The sequence below is a fragment of the Malania oleifera genome, chromosome 9 (assembly GCF_029873635.1).
Source record: "Malania oleifera isolate guangnan ecotype guangnan chromosome 9, ASM2987363v1, whole genome shotgun sequence".
Classification (NCBI taxonomy): Eukaryota; Viridiplantae; Streptophyta; class Magnoliopsida; order Santalales; family Ximeniaceae; genus Malania; species Malania oleifera.
This window is the reverse complement of record NC_080425.1, coordinates 34,959,669-34,974,461: the sequence shown is the minus strand read 5'-3', so window position 1 is coordinate 34,974,461 and position 14,793 is coordinate 34,959,669. Positions and strand designations below refer to the sequence as shown.

The following is a 14,793-nucleotide window of genomic DNA, read 5'->3' as shown; positions in this document are numbered from 1 at the left end:
ATAAGATATCAAAATGAGCTTTCAAATGTGTTTTCTTAAACAAGATATCTTATATTCAAAAGAAACTTCATTTGGACAAGTATTAATCTTTATTAGACTCAATATCTTTTATATACTTTTGTCCAAGCATGGGTTAAATCATTTAAAGGCTTTTTAGAATGAAGAAACATGTCATTAGTCGACTAATGGGGTATATTCATCGACTAATTAATCCAGTAGCCTAATTGAGTTTTTGCCCAGTCGAATCGTCGACGAAAAGGTATGAATTGTCAACGAATTGCGTGGACTTGTCGATGAATGGGTTTTGACTCGTTGACAAATTTTTCCAGTAGCCAAACTAGTTTTTTGCCCAGGTAACTCATCAACGAAAAGGGGTAATCCGTCCATGACTAAGGGTGACTTGTCGATGATTGGGTGCAATTCGTCGATGATTAACATCGAGACTTGAACACCAATGGCTACAAAAAGCTAGTTCCCGAGCCAATCATTTGGGATTCACTCCCAATGGTTAGATAATGGCTAGCTTGGCTTTTGGGCTATAAATAGAAGTTCTTAGACTTGATTATAAGCAGGGGTGGAAAAATGGGTCATGACTCGTTAGGTCACCCGTGACCCGCCCATTTAAAACGGGTCTGGGTTTAGAAAAATCAACCTATTTAATAAATGGGTGGGTAATGGGTTGACCCGTTTATAAATGGGTCAATCGGGTTTGGGCCGGGTCACCCGATGGATGACTCGTTTATTGGATCCTTTATATATGTTATGAACCCACTAACCCTAAACCCACAGCCGTCCCGTCCAACCATACAAAAAAGCCCTAATCGCTCTCCTCTCATGCTCTCACTCTCTCAGTCGGTCCTGCTCCTCCAGTCCTCCTTCCATTTCCACTGAAGAACGCGAGCTCACTTGCAGGCGAAAGGCTCAAATACTCAAAGAAGATTTGCTGGTTTGAAGGCTTGAAGACTCCAAGACGAAGGGCTCCTACTTGTTTTGGGCTGGTTCGACACCATCTTGTGCTGCTGCTTCGTCTTCTTCATGCATGACATAGGCAGAGAATGAGAAGCCTTCGCTGTGCTGTTGTTTCTTCTTCTTCTGAGGTTTCGTCTCAAACTCTGGAGTCTCTGGTGTTCCTTGATTTTGGGTTTGAGAAATTTGAAAATGGAAGGGATGAAAATCTGAGTTTGCCCTCCTCCTTTAGGCTTCAATTGAGAGATGAGAGCTGAGAGATGTGTTTGATAATTTAATTTTTTTGCTTTAAAAATTTGCTCCTTTTTCCTCTTCTTCTCCTCCTCCTCCTTCAATCGAGAGCTAAGAACTGAGAGATGACAGATGATAGCTGAGAACTGAGAACTAAGGGCTTTGAGATGTGAGATGTGATTGATAATTTAATTTTTTGCTTTAAAATTTTAAAATAATTAATTTTTTTAAACGGGTAACCCATGACTCACCCATTTAATAAAACGGTCGGGTTAGGGTTGGCATGTGTGTGACCCATTTAACATTGACCTGTTTATGACCCGACCCGTTGGTGACCCGCCCGGACCCGACCCGCCCGCCCATTTTGCCACCCCTAATTATAAGTGGTTTTTGTGATTTAACAAGTTCTTAGTGAAAAATACCCTTTGAATACAAAACTTAGGCACTTTGCATTTTAGCTCTTCATTTCAAGTGCCCAATTCTCTCTTGCTCACTAATCTTGTTTGATTCATTCTTTGAGATATTAGTGTGAGGTTTGTTTTGTATTTGATATCAACTCATTTAAGGAGCATTTCTTTGTAAACCCATCTTCTTGTAAAAGGTTCTTTGTGAACCAAGTTGTAAGGTTCTTTGTGAATTAGCGAAGGTTCTTGGTGAACTGATTTGCAAGGCTTCTTGGTGAACCTTGCGGGTCTTGGTGAGCGATGGGATTTGTTCTCGTGTGAAGGCTCTTAGTGAGTGTTGAGAGATTTGTTCTCTCATTGTAAGGCTTCTTTGCCAGTGAAGGAGTTTGTTAGTGGATTGTGGAATCCTTGAGTTGGTCTCAAGGTGTGGACATAGGCTTGGTGCCGGACCACGTTAAAATACCGGTGTTGAGCTTTCTCTTCCTATGCTGCATAGTTTATATCCTGTGCATTATTTTATTTTATATATTATGATATAATTGTTTGCATCTTGCCAAGATTATTGTTTTGTAGAGAAAAATGAAACATTAAACCCCCTTTTTGATTCTACACCCGGGCCGACACCCTCCTTATTCTATAGTTGGCCACTAGTAGTGACACCACCAAGGCATCATCATAAGGCTACAACACACCTTTGTTGTCTTCTCTAGTGAAGGTGATAGCATCCTATTGCCTATATTTTTTGTAATTCGGCTCCTTCCTTGCGTCAGGAGCACCTATTTTGTGTACCTTTTTTGGGCACCTCCACTATCTCCTCGATTGGCTGGTCCATTGAAGATTACAACAATCTCCTTAACAATATGTTCCTCCTTCTATTCTACTTCGTGTAACATCCTCAAAATTTGTCCATTTTTTTTAATATACATCTATATAACCATACCTAAACAGTGGAAACATAAGTCATACATCCACATATACTGTATAATACCAGAATTCTGTACATATAGACCATAACCATATACAAGAACTCCCTCTAGTATTGTCTACCTAAAAAGAAATGTACAAAACCCTGTCACAAACTTACCTTACAACCGGGGTAAGCAAGTCAACTCTCTATCCGCGAGTTTGATCAGCTCACCTTGTTGGCTCACTTGAAAAATGGTAAAGTAATGGGGTGAGATGACGCTCAGTAAGCAGAAATATGCTATTACTAGTGTGTGGTGACCGAGTCGTAAAACTATAACATTAATATATATAAAACTGCATGATTTGGAAAATCTATAAAACACATGTATAGTAGCTTAAAACATTTATATCATCTGAACTTTCTATCATTCATACTGCTATATCATAGTATATACGACAAAAGTTGTAAAACTGTATACATATGCATAACTGTGCTTTTTCCTTGGGACTCTGTATGTCATGATTTGACCCCTCACAACAGGGTTGTGCGGCCCGTAGGCGAGACTTAACTTGGTCGACCCTCCATGTAAGTCATCATACTTTACACTACCTCAGTTTGGCCAAACTGCATCCACTCCTAAGCTCGGGACTGGCTGCTACCTCATCAAACTGGCCCCCTCAACCTAGCGTACCACGGAGCTGCATCCTCTCCGAACACAGTTTGACGGTACCCACATGCTATTTGAGATATGTGGTTGCACTTTATTTGTATTAACAATGGTACCGTGCTCTATAAACTGTATCTGTCTGTAATCTTTCCACAGGGATGTGATACTATATAAATACATACATACATATATATATATATATATATATATATATATATCTTTATTGTTTTCATCATGTTTCCAAAATAACCATAACACCATAATTCTGTGTTGTAAATACTATAATTTCTGAATAACTGTAGCATCTGGATGTTATGACTGTATAATCTGTCTTTATAAACTATCTGTATAAACTATCTGTATACTCTGAGTGTTATGGCATTTAGGAAAGCATAATTTTCTATATACACTGTATATACTATTCTGAATAATTATTTTTATACTGTTATATATATATTTGTCTGTGTAATCATCTGAATAAAACTGCATATATATATATATATATATATATATATATATATATATATATATATATATATACACATACTCTGTCTGTATAAAATTTGCAAATATCTAACTATAGATGTATAATTTGAAATACTGAAAAATTGCATAAAACTCCATATCAATATCATGTACTCAGGCCACACTCACTTTAAAAATTCATATTCTGTATCATATCTGGTATACATACAATTATATATATATATAATTTCTGATAACGTAAGTAAATTTCCTAGCCTAGCATATTTCCTTTAACTTAAATCTGAAAAGCCTCTCACTGAACTTTAGCCCTACACCCGTAGGATTCTTTACTCAACACCCTGAAAACAACATCCCACAAAACAAAACATCAGTATTTTCCTACCCACAACATTTCTTATAACTACGAGGAAGACATATTTTAAATAAAATGCCTTACCCTGGATTTGGGATGAATTCCAAACCAACTTCTCTCACGATCAGCCGCGGTAGACTTGCAGAGAACTTCGTTAGGAGCGTCGTGGTGGTCTCAGATCTTTAATCCAGTGAGAAATGGGGCCAGGATCGAAGAGAGAAGGAGGGAGAGACATTTTAGAGAGAGAGAGAGAGAGAGAGAGAGAGTTTGCGTTGAATTTTCATAAAAAAATCCGGGTTTCAACTATTTATAGGGCCAAATTTGTCGACAAGAAACGTCATCTCGTCGACAAGTCCTTAAGTAATTTCATCGATGAACCCTACCTCCTTATTGACAAAATTCATACTTTCTAAAAACCCCTCTCAGTATCTTCTTGTTGACGAGGCGTGGCTTCGTCGACGAGACTTACTTATGTGCTCATCGATGAGAACCTGTGTAAAAATTTTTCGGGTTTTCTTGTGAGCTTCTATTTGGTAGTCTCCTTTTTCATAAACCCTGATAGATACCCCCTCTTTATCAGGGCCTCAATTTCGTTCTTGAGGTGAATGCACTCCTCTGTGTCATGCCCATGGTCTCTTTGAAACTTATAGAATTTTGACATGTTTTGCTTATGTGATGGTACATGCATAGGCTCGGGCCATGAAACATACCCTCTTTCTTTGATATGCATTAGGAAGTTGGTTCGTGAGACATTTAGGGGAGTGTAGGACTGGAACTTAGTTGTATGTCCTAACCACCTAGAGCTGCTTTGTAGCTTGCTACTCTCTTGCTTTTTTCTTGTTCTAGAGGCTTCCTTTATATCCCTTGAGCTATTTCTTTTCAAATCAGCTCAGTCTATCCCTATGTCCATCACCTCCTCTAGGTTGATATACTTCTGTGCTTGTGCCATTAGTTCTCCCCATTCGGATATGGGCTTCTTTTTCAACGAGTACAAGAATTCCTCAGGTCGGAGAGCCATCGTTAGGGCCGCTAGCACCACCCCATAATCCAAGTTGTGAATCTCCAGGTTTGTAGTGACGAAACGATGTATGAACTTTTTCAATGTCTCCATTTCTCCTTGGACTAGGCTCATTAGATGATCTGAGGTTTTAGCTATCCTACGACTGCTGATGAAGTTCCTGATAAGTTGCTGCTCCATCTCGGAAAAGGAGCCGATGGATTTAGGCTTTAGGGTTCGATACGATGCTCTAGCATTCCCTTTTAAGAGTGGTGGAAAATGCATGACACATGATGGCATCTGGTGTGCCTTGTAATTGTATTAGAACCTTAAAGGTATCCAAGTGGTCGACTGGATCGGATGAGCCTTCATACCTTTTAAAGCTAGGAATTTTGAATTTACTTGGCAATGAGACATTCATTACTTCTCTAGTGAAGGGCGGATCGGAAGACTTCAATGAGGTCTCCCCATAAGATGGGTTGGTGCGAGCCTCCTTCATCATCTTTTCTAGTTGGTCAATCTTCTTGATTCTCTCCTCCAATTCGTTTGATCATTGTTTGTTGATCCCCACACTATTTGCATCTTCCACCTTCTTTGCAGGGTTGATTTTTTCATCGCTCTCCTTTGGGTTTGCAACCTTTTTTTGTGATTCAGGATCTTCTTGCTGATGGTGGGGAACAAGTTCTCTATGACCCTTTTGCTATAGGATCATATTGAACATGTCCTCCATCTTCTTATGGGAAGCTGTCATGTCTTCCATTCTCCTCTAAAAGGCAAGGAATTCTCCCCTCATCACGCTGGAATGGTCACCAGGTGCGGAGTGAATGGACTGGGGTGATTGATCACCCACATCAGACTCTAACTTTGAATTGTTGGATGTGGTCATAATTCAAAGATCGTAGATTAAAAAAATAAGAAAACCTATCAAAAACATTCCCACAGATGACACCAATTGTTGCCGAATGAAAAAGTTGAATGACCTTGGGGATGCTTCGAATGACCTTTGAAATGCTTTCTGATCACGATCACCTAAAAAAGAAGGAAAGTATGAACGGCTTAGAGGACCCGAGGTGTCCTCCGGGGGATCACTCTGATGCCTAAGTAAGGGATTTGCTAGAGAGGTTTTATGCAATAGTAGAATAGGTTGGAATAAGATGATCTTACCTCCTCTCCAAATACCCTTTTATAGTGGTGGAGTTTGACCCAAGGGTGATTTGTCATTTATGAGTGCATTATGGTGCAGGTGTGAATCACTCTAATCATTATGGGCATTATAGTGTAGGCGTAAATCACTCTATCATTTAAGAGCATTGACCCGGGTGACTTGATAACTGGCCCTTCAATGGACGTCTTGGTTTTCTCGTATATTTATGGGAACCGTTATGATGGGTGAGTCAACTCGGGGTCTCCTTATTAGTGAGGATATTTTTCTAGGGTATATCAGTACTAGCAAATTCGTATGATTTTTATGATTTTTTGTACAAGGTCTTTCACTAAACGCTATTAATGATCCTAAGTGGATCCTAGATAAAGATGATAGGTTTATGGCCAGATCCTTTTTTATATGACACTCACTCCTCTTGTAAGAACTAGAAAAAACTTCTGTTGGAAGCTTTAAACAGTAGCCCCAACAAATGTTTCTTTCTTTGCGTATGGGAGACCACTCGGGAAAATTCTTACCATGGACAAGCTGGAGAAATGGAGCTGCTCCTTGTCAACAAGTGCTTCTTGTGTTTGAAAAGTGCTAAATTTATTGATCTCATCCTCCCACACTGCTACTAAACCATAACCCTTTGGGTCGTGGCCACTTCTTTGATCAAACAACATTGCATTATAGCCAAAATAGTGGAAGGAGAGCTATGGAGGTGGAAAGGTACCCACTCCATCAAGGAATGGAAGAAAGCTTTTCCATTCATTTGCCTTGCCATCTTTTGTCTTCTGCCTAGAGAAAGAAAAAAGGAGCTGATTTCTTTTAAACACCCTGTAGTGCATGCCATTGCACTTTGTAATTCTTTGTACTTGGATGACATCACATTTTCTTAATGATTAAAATAAAAATGAGAGAGATCATATAATCCCTCCAATGGTTACTTGTCAGTGTCACTCTCATTAGTTTTATTGATTTTCCCAAAATGTGAAACCTACTTTTAGTAGACTGCAAATATTAAAATTATACTGGTTTCAAGTCTCAGGAAATTTTGATATTTGCTCTCTACCTACAAACTGTCGACGGTTTCCTTCTGGGTTTTCTAGGTTTTCTTTCTGTCTACAAACCGTCGACGGTTTTCCCTATAACCCTCCATGGTTTCCTTCTGTTAAGTTAGTTTTTTTCTATTTTTCAGTGTTTGTTGCTTGTTAATTTAGAAGTTAATTATTTAGTTAGTTAACTTTGTACATGTATATATATGAGGTTTATGTTGTACATGATAATATATACAAGAAATAAAATAGCAATTGGAGATTTGAGTTTTCTCTCAAAGAGATAGTTTTATTTCTTTGTTTTTTTGAAATATTCTTCCTTTTTTTCAATTCCATCATGGTATTAGAGCAAAGTGCTTGGTTCTTGATTGAAGATTTTTCCAATCCATATTTCCTCTATCATGGAGAAAGTCTTGGTTCAATCTTGATTTCTCAACCTTTGAATGATGAGAATTATTATACATGAAGAAGATCAATGTTGACAGCTCTCAATGCCAAGAACAAAACAGGTTTTGTAGATGGAACATTTTCTCAACTTGAAGATCAAGCTGATCCATTGTATATTCTGTGGTTTTGTTGCAACAATATGGTGCTTTTGTGGATTTTGAATTCTCTCACACGAGAGATTGCTGCCAGTGTTATCAGCTTTTCAATTGCTAAAGAAGTTTGGAAGAATTTGAAAATTAGATTCACACAAGGTAATGGTCCTAACTTATTTCAACTCAAGAAAGATCTTACTTCATTAGTTCAATATCAATCTTCTGTTAGTTCTTATTACACAAATGAAAGTCAAGGTGTAGTCCCAGGAGGGGGGTGAATTGGGTTATTAAAATTTTCTTTTAATTCTTTTTAAGAATTCTTTAACCTTTAGAACCACTCAACAAAAAAACTTAGTTTGTTTAATTAATCCACAATCATACTTAATCTCAACACAAGTAAACAATAACCAAACAATCCAATCAAACACAATATACTCAATTAAGATATAAGATGTAGCACTTTTCAGCTTTAGCAAAAACTCAAGGTAGAGTTCGTTTGTAGCCCTGTGAATATGTGTTTATTTCAAGCCCTGTAATGAATGAAATTTGCTTGTCCTCTCTCAACTAAGATTTCCGCAAACGATTAAACAATGTACTCCCTTTTGGGTTTCTGTAAAAGTTTAATCAAACACACTTTCTTAAGTTAAGAGTCTTCTTAATCACAGTTTTTTATTTTCAGCAACCTGCACTTTGCATACACACCACATAATATATATATATATATATATATATATATATATATATGCTGAAAGTAAAAAGAAGGGTAAGAGTGAGACCGATATTTTTACGAGGTTCGGTTTATCCCTAGCCTACGTCCTCACCTTAGGCCAATACCACGTAAGGTTTCCATTATAGCACTCCTTTTCGGGCGAAGCAAACCTTTAAAAATTCCTCTTTAAGGGTAGAGCCCCCTCTCCAAGCGATACCCTATGCTTGGTCCAATGATCCAAACAATCCTTGAATCGTCAACAACTACAAGAAAGATAACAGACAATTTGGTGTACAATGATACTCTCATAAAAGCATATTAGTATAATTGAAAGCACTATATACTTCAATATAAAATATCAAAGGAAATAGAATTGAAGCTCAAGAGTGATTTCATCAAATTTATTCTCTAGATGAGAATTAGCAATTCAAAAGCTTAGAACTCAGAGAAGGATGATTCAGTACTTCAGAATTCTTTAGCAATTTAGATTTGCAAGAGTGAGCAAGAGAGATCTTTGAGAGAGCAAGAGAGTTTTCAGCTTTTGAGCTGATTTTTTTAATTACTTGGTGTGCATTGATTTGATAAAACATGTATTTATAGGCTCATAAAGGTATTTTTGTGTTGCCCAAGATTATTTGGAGTATTTCCCAACTTTTTATGAAATCTGGGGCACAAGAAACTTAAGTTTGAAATTTAAAATATTTAAAAATTATGACCATTAACAGTGTTCAGTTGACTGAAGCATCGGGTTCAGTCTTTTGAAGTTCTTTAAAATACTGAAAATATAACCGAAAACAGGGTCAGTCGACTGGGGTGACACAGTTTAGTCGTCTGAGGCTATACTGCGTAACAAGAGGTATTAACAGCTTCAACCCAAAAGTACTTAGGTAGTTTATTTTCATTTAACATTGTTCTAGCCATTTCTTGAAGGGTTCTATTCTTTCTTTCAACGACTCTATTTTGTTTGGAATTTCTTGGGGCTGAGAAATTATGACTAATTCCATGATCATTACAAAACTTTTCAACATCTTTATTTTTGAACTCTCTTCCTTGATCACTTCTTATATTTTAGACATTGTATCCTTTCTCATTTTGGAGTTTCTTGCTTAGATTTATCAACATATTGCAAGCCTCTTCCTTGGATGCTAAAAATAACACCCAAGTAAACCTAGAATAGTCATCAACTATTACGAAGGCATATTGCTTACCTCCTAAGCTTTGAGTTCTAGTAGGACCAAACAAATCCAAATGTATAAGTTCTAAGGGTCTACTTGTTGATATATGTTTCTTCTTTTTAAAGCTTGTCTTGATTTGTTTTCCAAGTTGGCAAGCATCACAAATTTTATCCTTAATGAACTTTGTATTAGGTAAACCTTTGACTAAATTCTTCTTAGATGGTTTTGATAGAAGATCCATGCATGCATGTCCTAGTCTTCTATGCCATAGCCAACTAGCTTCACTTATGGCAGCCAAGCATGTTACATTTTAAGAGATTAGACTTTCAAGGTTTATACAATACACATTGTTAATTCTATAGGCCGTGAATAGAATTTCATGATTTATAGGATTTTGAACTATACACTTATCTTTCTTAAATATTATGTCATGACCTTTGTCACTAAGTTGACTTATACTTAGAAGATTATGTTTTAGTCCATCAACTGACAAAACATCATCAATAGTAAGTGAGGGTTCTTTACCAATTTTGCCAATGCCGATAATTTTACCTTTGGCATTGTCACCAAAGGTCACATATCCTCCAACTCTTTGAGCTAGGGTGGTGAACTTTGTTCTATCTCCCGTCATATGTCTTTAACACCCACTGTCCAAGTACCATTTTTCTTTGGATGGAGTAGACCTAAAGCAGACCTACAAGGAAGGATTTATTGTGTTACTTTTTGGAATCCAAACCTTCCTAATTCTTTTAAAATCATGTCTAGTTTTAGTGTTAATTTTCCATTCATTCTTAACTTTGACATATTTCTTCTTAAGTGGACAATTAAACATTATGTGTCCCTTATTCCTACACAAGTAACAAGTAGTATGTTCATGTATGTTTGTAGAGGATGTACTTGCATAGTGTTTTACTTCTTTCACAAGTATCCCATGAATAAGTTCTTCTTTCTTTTGTTTGCAATTCCATTCTAATCTATTCCTTCTTTGTTGTTAGCCATCCTTTGTTGTCCAACCATTTTCTAAAAATTCTCTTTTCCTCTAGTGAAGTTGCAAATGATTTTTTCTTTATCTTCAATTTTTTTTTTTTTTTGAGATCATTTATCTCTAGATCTTTCTTGTCATCATCATTCACTTGTGATTTCACTAATTCTTGAGGCATATTATTAATTTTCTTCATTAGATCATTAATATGAGAATCCTTTTCTTTTTCGGCCAATTTAGAACTTTCTAGTTGATTCTTAAGATTTTCATTTTGTTCTTTTAAGGCTATGTTTCTTTTAGATACTTTGATGAACCTATTGTGTAAGTTAAATAATTCAACTTGAATTTCTTTTTAAGTAGGCATACTTTCACATTAATCATTACATGATTCATCACTTGATTCTTCTGAGGAGGAGTAGTAAGAATTTACCTCAGCGTTGTGTGCTATGAAGCACATGTTTGCCATCTCTTGTTTGTTGGATTCGTTCTCCAACTCGCTCGAGCTTGTATCGTCCCATGTGGCTTTCATTGCTATTTTCTTCTTCTTCTTTTCTTTCTTGAGTTGTGGGTAGTCACACTTAATGTGTCCGGCCTTTTTACAATGATAGCAAGTAGGAGGATCATTTTTAATTTTATTTTCCTTTTTACTTGTTTCACTTTTTTCCATTTTTGCACCTCTGAATCCAGTGAACTTCTTGTTTCTTTTAAAGAATTTTTCAAGTCTTTCAATGATAAGTGCTAGTTCTTCATCATCTAATTCACTCATTTCATAATCTTCTTCACTTGAGCTTTCTTTAGATGCTTTAAAAGCTATAAATTTTTTTTTTTCAGTGTTCCTTTCTTTCATAACCATTTCATAAGTGAGAAGTGATCCTATAAGTTCATCTAGTGAGGTGGTCTTGAGATTTCTACCTTCTGTTATGGCTGTGGCTTTTGGTTCCCAAACTGGTGGAAGTCCTCTAAGGATTTTACGTATCATCTCATAAATGGAATAAGTTTTCCCTAGAGCATTTAATGAGTTTATGATATGTGTAAACCTAGTGTACATATTTGTGATGGATTCATCAAGATTCATCCTAAAGGTTTTGTATTCACTAGTCAACATATCGATTCTATTGTCTCTAACATCTACGGTACCTTCGTAAGTTACTTCAAGTTTATCCCAAATTTCCATTGCTGTTTTACAAGCCATAACTCTATTGAATTCATTGATGTCAAGTGCACAATATAGGGCGTTTGTAGCACTAGAGTTGACTTGGAGCATTTTATAATCCATCTCGGTCATCTCTTTTTCTTCCTTAGGAACCTCTTTCCATCTATTAGTTTGGTAGGAATTAAGTCACCATTTGTGACAACATTCCAAGCTTTCCAATCCATAGTTTGAAGATGAATCCTCCTTCGTTGTTTCCAAAAAGTGTAATTAAGTCCACAAAAGATAGGTGGTCTAGTTGAGGATTGACCATTTCCAAAGGGAGCTACTCCTGAATGTGTTATATAGATATTTATATAACTACTTTTTAAGATTTGTTATAACACGATTTTGATACCAATTGAAATTCAAGGTGTAGTCCCAAGAGAGGAGGTGAATTGGGTTATTAAAATTTTCTTTTAATTCTTTTAAAGAATTCTTTAACCTTTAGCAACACTAAACAAAAATTTAGTTTGTTTAATTAATCCACAATCACACTTAATCTCAACACAAGTAAACAATAACCAAACAATCCAATCAAACACAATATATTCAATCAAGATATAAGATGTAGCACTTTTCAGCTTTAGCAAAAACTCAAGGTAGAGTTCATTTGTAGCCTGTGAATATGTGTTTATTTCAAGCCCTATAATGAATGAAATTTGCTTGTCCTCTCTCAACTAAGATTTTCGCAAACGATTAAACAACGTACTTCCTTTTGGGTTTCTGCAAAAGTTTAATCAAACGTACTTTCTTAAGTTAAGAGTCTTCTTAATCTCGGTTTTTGATTTTCAGCAACCTACACATTGCATACACACCACACAATATATATATGTTGAAAGTAAAGAGAAGGGTAAGAGTGAGACCGAAATTTTTACGAGGTTTGGCTTATCCCCAGCCTACGTTCTCGCCTTAGGCCAGTACCACCTAAGGTTTCCACTATAGCGCTCCATTCCGAGTGGAGCAAACCTTTACAAATCCTTCCTTATGGGTAGAGCCCCCTCTCCAAGCAATACCACATGCTTGGTTCAACAATCCAAACAATCCTTAGATCGTCAACAACTACAAGAAAAATAATAGACAATCTAGTGTAGAATGACACTATCAAAAGAGCATATTAGTACAATTGAAAGCACTATATACTTCAATATAAAATATCAAAGGAAATAGAATTGAAGCTTAAGAGTGATTTCACCAAATTTCTTCTCTAGATGAAAATCAGTGATTTAGAATCAAATTTCTTCTCTAGATGAAAATCAGTGATTTAGAAATTTAGAACTCAGAGAAGGATGATTCAGTACTTTAGAATTCTTCAGCAATTCAGATTTGCAAGAGTGAGCAAGAGAGATCTTTAAGAGAGCAAGAGAGCTTTCAGCTTTTGAGCTGATTTTTTAATTACTTGGTATGCTTTGATTTGATAAAACATGTATTTATAGGCTCACAAATGTATTTTTATGTTGCCCAAGATAACTTGGAGTATTTTCCAAGTTTTTATTAAAATTTGGGGCACAAGAAACTTAAGTTTGAAATTTAAAATATTTAAAAATTATAACCGTTAACAGTGTTCAGTTGACTAAAGCATCGGGTTCAGTCTTCTAAAGTTCTTTAAAATACTGAAAATATAACTGAAAACAAGGTTAGCCGACTGGGGTGACACAGTTTAGTCGTTTGAGGCTATATTGCCCCTTCAGGAATTCATTAGGAAATTCTTCAGTAGACTGAACTTAATCTTTAGTCGTTTGAGGAAATTCTTCAGTCTTCTGAGATTAAACTTCAGTTGTTTGGGCAGTTAAAAAATCTGGGTTTTCAATTTAGTTTTCAAAAACTCTTTGCTTTCTTGCTTTGATTACTTATAAAACTTTTTTCTGGGGTTTTTTAAAATAAAGTTTCTAAGGTCACAATAACCCTTAAAGAGCTTCAAAATATTTCTATGTGATATTTCAATATGAAGTACTTACACCATTTTTCTTAAAACCTTAAACATTCTAATCTTCAAGTCTTCCATGGTATTTTGCTTTGAATCACCTTTTGACTTGAGCTTGAGTCAAATTTACATACTTTACTCATTTTGGTGTTGCTTGAGCTTCCTTTGGATCACTTTAAATATGAATATGACTTTTTAGCCTTTAGTGATCTTGAACTTTTATTGCTATTCTTTCTTTTGAACTTTGTCTTTAAGCATTCTTAGAACATCATCACTTTAACAACACATGTTAAATCAACCTTCATTTGTTATCATCAAAACGAGATTTGAAATCCAAGTTAGGCCAACAACAAAGGTGAAAGTTATGTGGGATGAATTTTCTACTATGAAACTCATTCCCTGTTGTTCTTGTAATCTGGGATGTTCTTGTGGAGCTTTGAAAACAGTAATTGAGCAACATCAAAAGGAATATGTTGTTCAATTTTTGATGGGTCTAAATGATTCTTTTACACACAGTCGAGGACAAATTCTGCACATGGATCTAATGCCATCCATTGATAGAGTTTTGTCTCTCACTTTACAAGAAGAAAAGCAAAGAAAGGTGGTGGGATCATCTTTGATGACTGATACTGCTGCTTTATTCAGCAAGAATGTTCTTGCAACAATGGTTAAGAATCATCAAAAGCAACGTCCTAGGCCTATTTGTACTCATTGTGGTTTTACTGAACATACGATTGACAAATGCTACAAATTACATGGGTATCCTCCTGGATATCGTCAAAATTCAAGAACCAAGACATCATTTGCACATCAAGTTTCATTATCTTCCAATGACTCAGATTTTTAGGCCACAAATCCTCAGTTTCCTTTCACTAAAGAATAGTGCCAACCACTCCTTTCTTTTTTACAACCCTCTTCACAGACCCCTTAACCTTCAACCATAAACGCTATGAGCAAATCATCTACTTCTTCTAATCCTTTGAGTTTGTCAGGTATGATTAATTTAAATGATTTTGTTTCTAAACATTCAAATGTATGGACAATTGATAGTGATGCGACTGATAAC

General features: G+C 36.0%; 1 protein-coding gene across 1 annotated transcript; it reads left to right on the top strand.

The window, feature by feature from the left end:
• Positions 1-7,684: 7,684 nt before the first annotated feature.
• LOC131163422 (uncharacterized) lies at positions 7,685-14,574 on the top strand. Its single transcript, XM_058120009.1, has 2 exons — positions 7,685-7,907; positions 14,174-14,574. The coding sequence occupies exons 1-2, from the start codon at positions 7,685-7,687 to the stop codon at positions 14,572-14,574; spliced, it is 624 nt and encodes a 207-aa protein (XP_057975992.1).
• The last annotated feature ends 219 nt before the right edge of the window (positions 14,575-14,793 follow it).

What these genes read in the sequence shown, in the direction of transcription:
- LOC131163422 (XM_058120009.1), top strand. Translation starts at nt 7,685, where the DNA reads ATGTTGACAGCTCTCAATGCCAAGAACAAAACAGGTTTTGTAGATGGA. An exon ending in GAAAATTAGATTCACACAAG is followed by an intron (nt 7,908 to 14,173) that starts GTAATGGTCCTA and finishes CTTTGAAAACAG; the next exon opens with TAATTGAGCAACATCAAAAG.